Genomic DNA, 16,226 nt, shown 5'->3' with positions numbered 1-16,226 from the left:
GAAAGGATGCTCTCTACATGCATTGTTCCCACCATGAAGCATGAAGGAGGAGGTATGATGTGGGTGTGCTTTGTTGGTGACACTGTTGGGGATTTATTCAAAATTGAAGGTACACAGAAACAGCATGTCTACCACAGCATCCTGCAGCGACATGTTATCCCATCCAGTTTGTGTTTAGTCGGACCATCATTTTTTTTTTCCAACAGGACAATGACCCCAAACACACCTCCAGGGTGTGTGAGGGCTATTTGACCAAGAAGGAGAGAGATGGAGTGCTTCACCTGTCCTCCATAGTCACCTGACATAAACCCCACAGAGTGAAGGCAACAGGGCCAGCAAGTGCTCAACATCTCTGGAAACTCCTTCAGGACTGTTGGAAAACCATTTCCGGTGACTCACCGAGAGAATGCCAAGAGTGTGCAAAACAGTAATTAAAGCAAAGCGTAGCTATTTTCAAGATTGTAAAATATTAAAAATGGTGAGTTGCTGGGAGTCCCCTCTATATATATATTAAACTGAGTTTAAGAAAATTTAAGGGAATTTCACATTTTTTAACAGCGTTCATTTTTAAATATTTTCAGCTGTTTAAAGATAAGAACATAAACCATTCAGACATTTTGGAGTGGCTATAATGTCACTATGGATACAGTGAGTGTTTTTGTTTTTGTTTTCTTAAAAAAAAAAACAGTTTCATGAGCTAAGATTAAACATAATGGTAACTTTCACTAAATTACAATAATAAAAAAGAAATCCTAAAAATGAGCTCTATAGAGTAACCACTGCGGCCTGAGGACACATCCACAATTTTTATTCTTGAGTATCAAATTATTCCACTGAATGTTACTAGTGTGCCCAGCTGTCATCAGTGGCAGTCCTAGCCTGTTTGGTGCCCTGGGCGAACACTCCCTCTGGCGCCCCCAGTGACCGTGACTATGGCGAGGAAAATGAACGACCTGACAATGACACACCGAAAACAGAGGACTTAAATACGTGGGAGGTGATTAGGGGAAGAGGAAACACACAAGGGCAACAGCTGACATACATGAACCTAAAGACAGGACAGGGGAGAGTAAAACTAAGCACATGAACACAGAGCACAAGACCTTTTTTCAAAATAAAACAGGAAACACACCGACTGAATGCTACACACGCAAACTTAACACAGACTGGGGGAAACAGAACATAGGAACGTGAAACGTGGAACAGGGGAGTACAATGGACACAAAACACTAGGGATAATCATAAAATGAACCCCAAAATAAACAAGTCCACAGAATAATAATAAACTTAAACATAAACACGGAGTCCACAGACTCTGGAACATGACAAATAAAGTATTCTGATTCTGATTGTTTCAGGATGACCTGCCATTATCCAATGACACATCTGCTTACCTGTATCTTTTGCTCATTTCTCCAACTCCTCTTTTCTCTTTTTTCTAAACTGAGCACCTGATGGCTTTGAACTTTTCTTGTCCATCTTGGTTGTAATTTTGCACTCCAGTATGAACACCCACCCCCCAACCCGAGAATCACCACAACATAACCTAACACACCTACACCTTAGTTCACAGATTTGCTTTGTCTAAAGTTTATTTCTGGGATTTCGTACAACCCAGGATTCAAATCATGAATACATAATGGGCTTGGATTTACAACATGATGAATGAAATGTGCTCTATTTGGAAGCAGCCGCCCCCTCCCCTTTCGATGTGTTGTGTGTGAGACTTTAAATCATCAAACTGTAAATTATAAATTTTAAATTGTTATTGATCCCTTTACCCCGAGTCCTAAAGTGTATGTTTATTTTCTTACTCTTCTTATATTTATTGTTTGTTTACTTGCACTGCAGTAACTGGAGCCTCGTCTCTCTATATACTGGACTGTATGTAGCGGAGATGACAATAAAGTTTACTTTGACTTCAGCAGCGAGCAGGCGCACCGAGGGCTCTCGCGCTCACTTTTCGCATATAGAATTTCGAAAAAACCATCGGTGCAAATTATAAGTCTGTATCATGATGTCTGGGGTTTTCGTGTTTGCTTGGTTTGTTTTTATTTTGTTTTATTTTGTGAGTTGGTTATTAGATGCCATCCTCAGTATGCGCTGGCATGACGTCGGGGCAGCATGAGTACGGGCAATTTTTTTTTCTTTTTATTTTTTTTGCCGATGCCCGTGATGCCGCCCCCCACAGCAATGCCACCCCGGGCAACCGCCCATGTCGCCCGTATCAAAAACCGCTACTGCATGTCCTTTTGTGCATAAGCGCTAGAAGTCGCTTAATTTCAAAACATGGTTTGGTCATGAAAACGTGCTGGAATAGCTGGTTTAGAGATACTTTTTCTTTTTTTCTTTGGGGGACAGTCTGGTTTTTTAACTTCTTTTTACTTTCTTGTGAAACTACTAAATTCTTTTGTAAAAATCCACCCATCTATATCAGAAAAGGCACAAAAACAAAAAAGGCACACCGAGCAAGAGGGCGGGGATTAATTTTCTTTTTCCAACCGACACTGTAAATGAGAAAACATGGCTCTGGCGGACTTAGTTCTATGGTAGGTCTTAAAGGGTTAAACAGCATGATTTTGCATTTATTTAATCTAGATTTTGGTTTAGTTTATACTTTCTGTTATAGATTCAGTTTACACTATATATGCTTCCCCTGGGGAGTATCATTAAATGGGATTTCATACATTTTCAGTACTATGCAGGTGATACCCATACGCTTGAAACCACTGAGGTGTTCATTGGTAGGGGTGAGGAGATGCCACTGGTATGAATGAACTTGTTAAACTTGTTACAGTCCAGTAACTTCACCCGTACTTATCTTGTCTGATTAAAATCTTTATTCCATCAGTATGCTTTTTCAATACTAATAATTCCAGACTGTTTGCTTCCTCCCAAACAACAGCACCTGCTGCTAATTACTTGTGTGTACCTTAAAAAGCTTCGCATAGACACCCCATATTGTAAAACATAAAAAGTGACCCATAGCAGCTAGGGGTGCAACAATACTCGTATCGATATTGAACCGTTCGATACAGTGCTTTCGGTTCGGTTCGCATATGTATCGAACAATACAAATTTTTTTATTTATTTTATCAACTTTTCTTCTGACGATGCTGTCTGTGTTGAGCGCTCAGTGGATCTGCGTTCAACTACTCCGCCTAGGCTGCACTGTCGAGTGCAGATCCACTGAGCACAGAGCAAGCTAGCAAGACAGAAGCTAAGCTCGTTGCAACATGGCAACTGCCTCAACGCTACCAGAAACTGAACCTCCTCCACCCTCATTCAGATCTGGCGTTTGGAACTATCTTGGTTTTTATGTGAAGTATGACCCTGATGGTAAGCGCGTCATGGACAAAAGTAAAACAGTATGTCAGATGTGCCACGCAATGCTCAACTGGTGGGAAATAGTGCGTTAGCGCAGGTAGGTAACTTGTTAACGGAGATTTGCCGCGTTATGGTGTTAATGTCATTTTAACGAGATTAACGCTGACAGCACTAGTGGGAACACAACGAATATGACTGCACATTTACGCCGACATCATCGTAGTGCAAAGACAAGTGGAAGCAGACAAAAACAACAAGCACGCATGCTACAAACTTTACCCGAGTCATTTAGACATTTAGATTTTTTTTTTTTAAATTATTTTGGTGTTTCAGCAACATTAAATTTAAAAACTGTACTTTTGAGTTAAAATATATATTTATAATTTTAATAAATGACAAATTAAAAAGGCATGAACATTTTTTTGTATCGAAAAAATATCGAACCGTGACACCAAAGTATCAAACCGAACTGTGAATTTTGTGTATCGTTGCACCCCTAATAGCAGCATACATAAGGTACCAACCCCCAAAAATGCCCCTATACTGAGGCTACGTCCACACGTACACGGGTATTTTTGAAAACGGAGATTTTCCGTTTTCGTTTTAAAAAATAATCCCGTCCACACGTAAAGGCAGAAATGAAGGAAAACGCTGCTAGGAACATGCCAAAGCAACAGGTGGCGATATATTCCTAACCGTGTAGAAATGTTGGCCAATCAGAAGTGTAGAAGCCTCGGTGGGAAAAAGTAAACAAAGCTGGGGCATAGAAGCAGAACCGAGTCGTATGTGTGGAGGGACAGTAACTGTGTGTGTATATGTAAGCATTTAAACACTGCAGAGACTACAATTAACAGTAACAGTATTGTAGAAATTCATTTCACCGAAACAATAACGTGGCGCACAGTGTGACGTCAAAAAATGTGCACACCTTTGACGCTGCGTTTTCTCCGTTTTTCTCGTCCACACGTAAATGCAAAAACTGAGTTTTCAAAAATATCCACCCTGGGCGGAGTTTTTAAAAATCTCCGTTTTCAGTGACCAAAAACACCGTTTACGTGTGGACGAAAGGTGCAAACGCATAGAAAAATCTGCGTCCTGTTCGTCAGGCTACGTCCTGACGAACAGAGAGAATAAAAACAAACAAACATTTAATTCAGTTTGCTTTATAAACACCAGGTCCAACAGCAGTCACCTTCAGTTGTTTTTGTAATAAAGACTACTGTTTTAGCGTGTTTACCTGTAAATGTGCTGCACCAGCATCTTCCACTTCATCATATGGGGAATTGGCTTCTCTTTTAATTAGTTCTTCTGAAAAACTGTTCCCATTGTCCACCATCTATCATTTCAGTCAGCAGTCAGCTTCTCTTTTGCTTTTGTCCTTAGAAGCTGTTTCCTCACCATCCCCTACTCTTCCAGAATCACTTTGTAATATGTCCTGTACCTAATTTTTGTTCATTCATGATTCCATGTGTATCTACAGAGTCTCTGAAAGGAAATGTTGGTCCACAGCATTAAGCCAAATATTATTATACATGGCAAAAACATGTAAATGCTGCAGCCAAGCACCTGTGATTTGGAAGTGCATTCTTCCTACTAAAAAAAAAAATTGTGGTGATAAAAATCACAATAATAGCAATATAGGCACGTCGTTTTCCAGAAGCAAAATTTTTGATTAAGGTCTTCACTGCTGATCTTATCCATTATATCCTGCTTATACTCTTCTGATGTACAGAACTAACAGAAGATTGTACAGTTCCTGTACTGAATAAGTGGGGGCTGAGAAAGACGTGACACGACAAATGCTCCGAACTGGCTTAAAGTTGTGTCTGTGCAGGGATGTCATTCATTAAACCAAAAGTTGCGCAAAAGAAATTTGAAAGTATCCTAAAATCCATGAATCATTTTCACCTATTTAACTTTTTGACTCTAATTTTAATGTGTATTATTTCTAATTTAATTTCTAATAAATTCAAATAAAAGAAAATGCACATATTTGACTCAGTTTAAAGAATGAATTTAGGAGCAAAAATGTGATTACCTTATCTTTATTTTCTTGCTTAAGGCATGTAACAACATGAATGTTCTGGTGTACAGACTTTATCTTTTTAAAGTTAAGTTAAGGTTCTTATTTTAAGTCTGTTATATTTAGTGGGAAAACTTTTGCAAATAAAAAAATCTTATCATTTTCCTTTTCTTTTATTCACACTGAATGAAAGATTAAGATCTGTGTTGGCATATGTTTACAATTCTGTATTAAATTTAGTGCATGAAGAGAGCAGGCTGGCTCGTTAAGGAAGCTTTTGAGATCCGTGACCTGACTGAGTGGGTTATAGTGTTTTTGAGTGGTAGTGAGTTGGATTTAAACATGTCATCTATCAGTGAGCAGCATTACTGTTGTGAAGAAGTTTGTTTTAACCTAAACAACGTTTTTCTAAACCTAACCAAAACCTAGTACCAGAGTTCTTCCAGAATGAATTTAAAATGAATTATAAAGGTATGTGCATGTGAAGCATCGTCTCTTTGTTGCTAAGCCTAAAACACATGGAAGATGAGCTCATGTAGTTATTTTTTTGACATTTTTGTGTCCGTCTTCCAACTCACGCCTTTGTTCTTCATCTGTCTCCAAGTTTAACATTGCACGAAAGGGGAGCTTTCAGCAATAAAAATCCCCACCTGCAGACTTCATTCTCAACAAATATTAGTCATGCAACTCTTTCACTTTCTTTTTTTATCGAACGTATTCTGGAAAACATTTGAGCTTTGTAAGATTCCACGGTCTTTGTTTTGACTTGTTCCCTTATCGTTATATCTATCTCAGATGTGTCGTGTCACATGTCGGCAACTTTCACACACTATGTGCATCCCTGCTATGAAACTTGAGGTCTTTGTTGCTGTGGCTCCTCCACTTCCACTTTGCAGTTAATCATGGACTTGGGTAAACTATGAAAGTACCACACTCAAATTCAGTGGGGAGCCTATACAGTGGCTTGCAAAAGTATTCGGCCCCCTTGAACTTTCCCACATTTTGTCACATTACAGCCACAAACATGAATCAATTTTATTGTCTATCTATCTCAGAGTTTTCTGTTGACCAAGAGTCAACAGAAAAACAAATATCAAAACCAAACATAAAAAATGCATCACATTCGAAACCAAAACCACTGCAGAAAGGATCCAACATTAAAAGAAAATAAATAAAATTATATATATATATATATATATATATATATATATATATATATATATATGTATAAACAAGCAAAAATTAGTGTCCAACACTGTATTACATCTAAAGAAAATGTTATTTTTATGTCATGGCTCCAATTTTTCCTAACAATGTTAATGCTAGAGGAAGTCTGGAACCGTTCTTGAGCGTTGGCAACTTTCACACACTATGTGCATCAGCGTTTCGCAACCCTGCTGTGAAACTTGATGTGGTCTTTGTTGCTGTGGCTCCTCTACTTCCACTTTGCAGTTAATCATGGACTTGGGTAAACTATGAAAGTACCACACTCAGATTCAGTGAGGAGCCTCTAGATACGGTCACTTAGAATTGCTGCTTCCAGCTTTCTGGTGGTTTCCAACTGCTGGGAGTCCCCCCTCCAATCGTAGAGTGTCACCAAGAGATTTTCTTTAAAATGTCCTGAAGAAAGCTGCACATGTTGTTTCATGTTTCATTTGACACAAAGTGACTAAAACAGAGTGGAGAAAATCCAGATTTCCATACATCCTGAAGAACACGTTATTCAAATCTCTTTTGGTGCATGACTGCTAGAGATCATTTGATTTTAAAATGTTGGTTTTGTTATGAAAACGTGTTTGCGCAGGTAGTTTCAAGATTTTTTTTTAAACAAGAAAAAAAAGCCCAAAAGAAATAGCAGGAGTGCACAGAGCAAGAGGGCAGGGATTCATTTTCTGTAAATATAAAAAACGTCACATCACTGAGAGGAATGATGAAGGAAACATCTCTGCAATGTCTGCTCAGTAAGTAAAAACCTCTTAAGGTTACCTAAAGTTGATTTTTACAGATTTTTTGAATGTTGATTGATGACAGATGAAAGAACATGACATAAGCAACAAGTGAAACAGTATTTCAAGAAAGTTTAAAACACAAAGAAGACACATTTCAGCTGTGAAGAGGAAGTTTGAGCATCTTACACAAAAATAGGATGTGAAAAACTGAATTTAGCAGTTTAATGATTTTAAAAACAGAACTGTACTGTGGATATACATTTTACTGATACTCGGCTGTCTTTTACTCAATGCATACAAAAGGTCTACAGCATGAAAAAGTAGAACGATATTAACAAAAATGAATTGTATTCATTTAACAATAATAAAAAAATTCCTCCATCCTCAGATGAAGATCAAGACTGCTTGTTTCTGCTCAGGAGCAGAAACATTAAAATGTCTACATTCAACATAAGCAGCATTCATTAACAAAACATAAAAATCTAAATAATAATCTGTACCACAAAGGTAGATGTTAGACTACAATGACTGATCTCTGACACATTGCTATAAAAGTACTTTAATTTAAAGACTTTGTCTGATCTCGAAAATAAATGTGTTTTATGTTGAGTTAATTTCGATCAGTGTTCTGTTTTTAGTTCTGTGGATGTGATTGACTGCAGTCATGACATTTGACAAATCACAATTTTCACATTTTGACATGAAGCATAAATCAGACTTTAGAGGAACATTTTAATCAACACAACAGAATCTCTTCTCTTTATCAGACACAGCAGTACAGAAGAAAATATGACTTATCACTTGATTGATTGACTGATTGATGAAGAATTGATGTGTTTGTGAAAACTAAAACCAACCTTTCCTCTTTACAGGGAGTGCAGAATTATTAGGCAAGTTGTATTTTTGAGGAATAATTTTATTATTGAACAACAACCATGTTCCCAATGAACCCAAAAAACTCATTAATATCAAAGCTGAATGTTTTTGGAAGTAGTTTTTAGTTTGTTTTTAGTTTTAGCTATTTTAGGGGGATATCTGTGTGTGCAGGTGACTATTACTGTGCATAATTATTAGGCAACTTAACAAAAAGCAAATATATACCCATTTCAATTATTTATTTTTACCAGTGAAACCAATATAACATCTCCACATTCACAAATATACATTTCTGACATTCAAAAACAAAACAAAAACAAATCAGCGACCAATATAGCCACCTTTCTTTGCAAGGACACTCAAAAGCCTGCCATCCATGGATTCTGTCAGTGTTTTGATCTGTTCACCATCAACATTGCGTGCAGCAGCAACCACAGCCTCCCAGACACTGTTCAGAGAGGTGTACTGTTTTCCCTCCTTGTAAATCTCACATTTGATGATGGACCACAGGTTCTCAATGGGGTCCAGATCAGGTGAACAAGGAGGCCATGTCATTAGTTTTTCTTCTTTTATACCCTTTCTTGCCAGCCACGCTGTGGAGTACTTGGACGCGTGTGATGGAGCATTGTCCTGCATGAAAATCATGTTTTTCTTGAAGGATGCAGACTTCTTCCTGTACCACTGCTTGAAGAAGGTGTCTTTCAGAAACTGGCAGTAGGACTGGGAGTTGAGCTTGACTCCATCCTCAACCCGAAAAGGCCCCACAAGCTCATCTTTGATGATACCAGCCCAAACCAGTACTCCACCTCCACCTTGCTGGCGTCTGAGTCGGACTGGAGCTCTCTGCCCTTTACCAATCCAGCCACGGGCCCATCCATCTGGCCCATCAAGACTCACTCTCATTTCATCAGTCCATAAAACCTTAGAAAAATCAGTCTTGAGATATTTCTTGGCCCAGTCTTGACGTTTCAGCTTGTGTGTCTTGTTCAGTGGTGGTCGTCTTTCAGCCTTTCTTACCTTGGCCATGTCTCTGAGTATTGCACACCTTGTGCTTTTGGGCACTCCAGTGATGTTGCAGCTCTGAAATATGGCCAAACTGGTGACAAGTGGCATCTTGGCAGCTGCACGCTTGACTTTTCTCAGTTCATGGGCAGTTATTTTGCGCCTTGGTTTTTCCACACGCTTCTTGCGACCCTGTTGACTATTTTGAATGAAACGCTTGATTGTTCGATGATCACGCTTCAGAAGCTTTGCAATTTTGAGACTGCTGCATCCCTCTGCAAGATATCTCACTATTTTTGACTTTTCTGAGCCTGTCAAGTCCTTCTTTTGACCCATTTTGCCAAAGGAAAGGACGTTGCCTAATAATTATGCACACCTGATATAGGGTGTTGATGTCATTAGACCACACCCCTTCTCATTACAGAGATGCACATCACCTAATATGCTTAATTGGTAGTAGGCTTTCGAGCCTATACAGCTTGGAGTAAGACAACATGCATGAAGAGGATGATGTGGACAAAATACTCATTTGCCTAATAATTCTGCACTCCCTGTAGTTCTGATCTCAGTGCTGAGCTGCACCACAAACCAAGGTCAGTAACCTTCTTCTGTCACAGTTTAAACCTGATAAATGCTCGCTGATATGACCTGATTGTGTTCATGTTTCACAATGTAAAGTACAACAGATCATCAGTTTTTCATTTTAACCCTCACAGCTCGTCTGACTGTGAGTCCCAGCAGCTTTCAGTTCTTTGAAGGAGACTTTGTGTCTCTGAGCTGTGAGGAGGACGACAGCTCTGCTGGATGGACTCTGAGGAGAAACACAAGCAAACAACAGAGGACTCAGTGTGGAGATGTGTGGGGAAAAGCAGCTGGTTCTTCCTGTAACATCCCTTTGATGGTGCCTCATGACAGTGGAGTTTACTGGTGTGAGTCCAGAGAGGGTCCCATCAGTAACATGGTTAACCTGACAGTCACTGGTAAACTGAGTGTGTGGAGTTAGTGTTGATGAAGCTGTGTGTAAATGGATGAAATGCTGGAGTTTGTCTCTGTGTTGAGGTGGATCAGTGATCCTGCAGAGTCCTGTCCTCCCTGTGATGGAGGGAGATGACGTCACTCTGCTCTGTAAAACAAAGACCACTCCCTCCAACCTCCCAGCTGCTTTCTATAAAGATGGCTCCCTCATCAGGAAGCAGCCTACAGGTCACATGACCATCCAGCATGTTTCCAGGTCTGATGAAGGCCTCTACAAGTGTGACATCAGCGGTCATGGAGAGTCTCCATCCAGCTGGATCACTGTCACAGGTGACACACTCACCTGTCTGTGTTTCTGCAGGTTTCAACATTCACAATGTGACGACAACTTAATGACTGTGTTTGCTTTATTTTAGACAAACACACCACCACACCTCCACCTACATCCACACCTCCACCTGATTTCTCCTGTGTCCCTCTATCACTCTTTTCTCTTGTCCTCACTGTGTCAGTTATTAGTTCAGTCTGTGTTCTCATTCTTGTGGTGTTACTGGTTCTGCTGGTGAGACGACATGTTCAAAGGAAAACTGAAAGTGAGTCTGAGACGTTTCTCTTTCAGGTTTAGTTTCTCAGAGTAAGGTTCTGTAAATTATTTTAACGTCATATTCACAAATTATTTAAACAGTTTCCTACTGTGATTATGAAACAGTGAAATTACTTTGCTGTCCATTCTGGTTTCTTTTATCTGACAGGGGAGGAGTTGGAGATGATGACATCACGTACAGCAAAGGCTCAAGTCATCAACAACAGCCAATCAGAGGAAGCAGAGGTAGTATTTAATGTGCTGTGTGTTGAGGGTTCATGTTGATATTCAAAGGAAATATAAAAAAATGGTTAAATGAACTCTGTGAACTCACTAATTAATTCATTTTGACAGTTTATGATCCAGAGCAACATAAATCGGATGCCGAATTTCCACTTTAAGAGCTTTTTACCATGAAAATACACACACACAGATCATCTTACTTCCTGTTGCCTACACTGGTTTATTTTTTATTCTTTACACGATGAAGATTATTTGAGTTTGTCCACCCTCAGTTTCTTCCTTTAAATCTAACCTCTCTTCCTCTCCTGTTCTGGTTTTTCTGAGTGAAGAAACAGTCCTAGTTCAGGGACCCAGTGTTTTCTGTTTGTATTGTTATTCCTTGATTTCATGTGTCATTGTGAGTCTCTTGGTTTTGGTGTCTGTCTTAAGTATTCCTAGCTCCTTAGCTCTTTAGTTTTTATTGAGTTCTAGTTCTTAGGTTTTGGTTCCATGTGTGCATATTGTTGTGTGAGTTCTTGTGCTGTGTTTACCCTCGTGCTGTTATGTTTATCTGCCCCCAGCTCCTCTGTGCACTAGTCTTAATAGTCAGTGTACTCAGTTTTGCATCCTCCTTTCTCATCATGTGTAATTATCCTCAGCTGTGTCTCCCTGCTTCTCCCTCTTTGCCCTGTTGACCTTCTGTATTTATTGTCTGTGCTTGCCTCTGTGCTTTGCCGCATCGTTAACATTCATGCCCTCAGACCTGCCTGTGTGTTTTGGTTCTTGTTCAGTTTCTAGCCCTCCTAGTTTGTTCTGTTTTTGACTGATGCCTGCAGTAAAGCAGTGGTCCTTGAGTTTAAGTTCTGCCTCCAGGAGTCTGCATGTTGGGTCCTTTTCCTGCCTCCCTGCACACGGTCATAACACTTTCATTTCTCTCCCTGTCAAATACAGCAGCTGAACCTTTAGCTACAACACACTGTGAGACAAACTGTTTGTGTGTTTGATGATCTTTGAGCGTTGAACGTTTGTTGAAACGTTACATTTGAAAGAACTTGTCATTTAAAAAATCCTACTCACTTTATGCTCACACCTCTTCAGTCACTTCAGCCAGATGCTGAAATATCAACCACAACTTAAGGGCAGTTTGGTACAGAGTATTATTTTGATTTTGGATTTTATGTATTAATAATGAATGGTGCTGATGTTGTCTGTAAACATTTAATTCATCTGCATCCTCACCAACATCAGCTACTTCCTCCTGTTGTTTTCTATGAGCTGACATATGAAGCTAAACTGGGATCTCTCATCACAGTGCTGATGATAGTGTGTTTCAAAGTGTGGGGCTGTTTTGTAGCTTGTGGTAAAATTAGTGGGGTTTTTTCTTCTCCTACTGTTAATAACCAGTGACCAAATATAACCAGAGGGTGATTTTCCAAAGTAGAAAAAAGATGATCACATCATCTTTGTGCTACATGAGGAACAATAACTCTGTTCTTTTAACACACATCCTGTACACTAACAGTGCATTTAGAAGTTGTGGTATTTGCAGTGATGTCCTCTGTGTGTGTTTTAATGAAAGTGAGTTTGTGTCTGGAAGATGTCAGATACATAAACTTCTCTTTAACATAAAGTTTTTATTTTATTCTTCAGACTTTAACTGTGATGCTCTGATACTTTCACTAACATTCTCCTGTTGTGTTCATTTACTTTACATAAACATGAGTTTTAAAGAGCTGTTTATTCTTCTCATGTTGAACTGTGTGTGTTTGTGTTCAGACTTTAAACCAGAGACAGACGTCGTCTACTCCTCACTGAAGTAGTCCACCAGTCCAACCACTGACGTCCAGCTGCTGGTCTCTAACTGGTCCACACAGCCACACAACGTTGATTTGCATATATTCTCTAGTGCCTTCTCATTATAATATACACTCTCAGTGTTTGTATGAGTGTATATTGTATAACTAAAATATGAATGTCATCTGTACAGCGTTGTCCTGCCTTCTCTGCAGCATCAATAAACTTTGCTGTCACATATTGTTCCTGTCGTGTGGTTCTGTGGGTTTCAGAAGTATTGCTGATGGAAAATGTGAGTTGTGTTTCTAACTGATACACACCTCTATTCAGAGCAGATAACAAAGAACAGACAAACAACTTAACCTCAACCACAGATTAAAAACATTAGGAACATCTTTCAGTGGCTGAAATAACTCCGAACAAATTGTTTGTCTGAAGAGTTGAGTATCAATTTGTGTAAAGTTAGTCAAATTGGTAAGATTTTACTTCACCAAGACTAATGTTGAATTAGTTTTAACCCTAAACAGGCACTTTTTCTGTTCACAGCTTTTCTATTTGGGGTTTCTAATGAATGTTAATCAAATCAAAACCTCAACACTAGATTGAATTTAAATCAGTGAGCTGCCTTCATGTACAGTCTGAGGGATTTTCTCATGTGTAAAATTGCTGAAACTGTCTCCTCACTCTGTGAGTCACACCTGTTTGTGCTAAAGTGCCCACTAGTGGAAAGTTGCTTGGCATGACATTGTTCTTTAAACATGGCTGCGTGCTGACAGTGCCATTATGCTGGACGAGTTGCTTGAGTCGTGGACGTCGCAAGCCAATTTTGACGTTCCATCCTGTGTCAAGTAACACAATCTTTGTGGTACATTGGCTGGTTGTCACTTCTGGACTTTTATAACTTGGCATGTTGAGCCGCGGTCGCCACAGCTGTGTTTAACTCACAAGTGTGCAACCATGTCAGTGTTTACCATAATTTTTATGGTATTCCACTACAGGGGGTCAGAGACGTGCAGACATACAAAAGTTTGAAAATGGGAAGAAGACATCTTCTCCTAAAGCAGTGCTAAAGTGGCGATATTGTGTTAATGGCAACACCCATTGTTTAGGACAATACAGCTTCCTGCACCAAAACTACAAGCGTCTGTGAAACAAGGTTGCTGCAGTGAGTGACCATTACAGCAAGTATACTGAGGCCTTAGAGGTGTGAGGTGGAGGCAGGTGATGAGATCCCGGTGAGTTTCACAAGTTTTTATTTCAGGTATGCAATATATGTCACAGATTTGTAATTCACTGGTATGGTTTGAATCATTTTATAGTTTGCATGACATCCTGGCCCAGTGAGTCTGCGAGAACCCCTGGTTAATGGGCTGTTCTTTGTTCCACGCATTATATTTGTATTTATGAGTAAATCTTTTTTATGCTTGTGATAGAACAGCTGAAGAAGTTCATGAGAGTTTATGATAGACCACAGCATCTCACACAGAGTTGTTATGCCTGTGATCAGGATGTATTTATGCAGCACAGATGTCATGAAGTGGTTAAAACAGCAGCTGCACCGTGAACCAACCTCAATGCAGTAAATTTGTCATCACTGGATGATGAACATTTGTATAAAACATAAAAACAGAACTCTTTATTCTACTTTTTATCAAGTAAAAGACAAGATGACATTAGAACTCTGCATGAAAATAAGACTTTAAGTAAAATGTAAATGAACCACACCTCAGCACCTCAAACTGTCCTTTAAAAACACTCTGCAACCACAGCAGCTCCCCCTGCTTTATCCACTGAGCTGTTAATCGAAGACAAAAAGCAAACTCTCATCAAGGTGCTGACAATAATGTACAGTATATACAGTGTGAGTCTGTACCTTATGATAAAATATGTTTTTCCTTCTCATATTGTTGAAAATCCACGAGTTCAGACTTTAAACCAGAGCCAGACATCATCTATTCTTCACTGAAGTAGTCCACCAGTCCAACCACTGACATCCAGCTGCTGGTCTCAAACTGGTCCACACAGCCCATCAGACCTGAGGAATTTGACTTGTAATATTTATTTGTTTATACTGAGTAGTGTCTTCACATTATAATATACACTCTTATAATCACTCTCGGTGGTTGTATAAGTCTGTCTGTATATAGTATAATTACATTAATTAGAAATATAAATGTAATGCGTTACTTTAAATGTCCTCTGTAACTGTGTTTTGTTCATTTCATTTATAGGCACCATGCTGTCACTTCTGTAGCATCAGTAAACTTTGCTCTCATATGTCGTTCCTGTCGTGTGGTTCTGTGGGTTTTAGAAAAGTACTGATGGAAAATTCACACCTCTACTCAGCAGATAACAAAGAACAGACAAACAGCTTAACCTCGATCACAGACTAAAAACAGCACGAACATCATTCAGCGGCTAAAAAGAACAAAGTGTGTTTTTTTTTTTTTTTGAAGAGTTTAATTCAAGGAAATTGAAACCGTAAGAATTTTCTCTCTGGTTAGCTTGGTGTTAGCGTGCTCTTTTTGTAGAGTTTTACACAGAGTTGATGTTACGATGGCGATTTGTTTTCTGTCCTTGATGCAGTTTACACTTTACCAACACACACTCAGCCTCTCAGTATTATATCCACTCATTCACTCATCAAAAGTTGTAGACCTCACCACCATTTTCCTTCTCCTTGCACACAAATTGACATCAGTTGATTGTAGCAGGAAAAAAAACACATCTGATATATATTTAATCCATCAATTGTGCAAATGCAAGCAGCAACAACATTTTTATATTATTACTGAATTCAGTACAGTAGTGTGTTGTATTACTACATTTTTTCTAATTTAAACACATCATTTTGGAAGGCATTACACATCAGTAAACCACTTACATCACTGGTCACAGTCGGTGCTGCAGTGGATTTTATTTGTTGTAACACCAACAGTGACCATACCTAAAATAACATAGACTGGTATCTGGTAACAGAAGTGACCTAAACACAGATGATAGTTTAGGTATTAACTTGAAATATTCATTATACATTTGGCACCACACAGTGTGTGTGTGTGTGTGTGTGTGTGTGTGTGTGTGTGTGTGTGTGTGTGTGTGTGTGTGTGCTTCAAGCTTGGTTTAACTGCCATCCCAAGATGAAACCATGATCTGGTGCTACCTACTGACACTGAAGTGCTCTAACAAACCCTCCAGCACTGTCAAGGTTAAGCATAGCATCTGATTTTTTTTTATCAGTCTGTGTCCCCCATAGCTTCATAGAATGCTTGCTGTATTTTTTTTTTAATGGGTTCTATTTGCAGCGTTTTAATGATTCAGACAACATATGTCCTTCACTGTTCTTTTGCACCATCACTAATTCCAAGCAGTTTGCAATTTGCTATTTTGTTCTGTGCCTTTCTCTTATTTTTATGTATATTTTTGTATATATCCCTCCTGATTGTATACATTTCTCCTGTTTGTCATTTATTCC

General features: G+C 39.0%; 2 protein-coding genes across 2 annotated transcripts in view; one reads left to right on the top strand and one right to left on the bottom strand.

Annotated features, from left to right (window-relative positions):
- Window positions 1-16,226, bottom strand: part of LOC146389953 (neural cell adhesion molecule 2-like) — a 165,595-nt gene that overhangs the window by 62,031 nt on the left and 87,338 nt on the right. The gene's annotated exons all lie outside the window — the stretch shown is intronic.
- Window positions 9,719-12,967, top strand: LOC146389956 (Fc receptor-like protein 5; the record flags this gene model as incomplete). The annotated part of the gene is made up of 6 exons (XM_084909408.1): window positions 9,719-9,770; window positions 9,894-10,157; window positions 10,237-10,482; window positions 10,569-10,745; window positions 10,905-10,981; window positions 12,734-12,967. Coding segments are annotated over 6 exons (855 nt in total), but the record flags the coding sequence as incomplete, so codon positions are not given.

This window comes from Perissodus microlepis, chromosome 3 (assembly GCF_051167445.1).
Source record: "Perissodus microlepis isolate ML-2025 ecotype Zambia chromosome 3, ASM5116744v1, whole genome shotgun sequence".
Lineage (NCBI taxonomy): Eukaryota > Metazoa > Chordata > Actinopteri > Cichliformes > Cichlidae > Perissodus > Perissodus microlepis.
The sequence above is the reverse complement of the archived record's forward strand: the minus strand, read 5'-3'. Positions and strand labels throughout refer to the sequence as shown.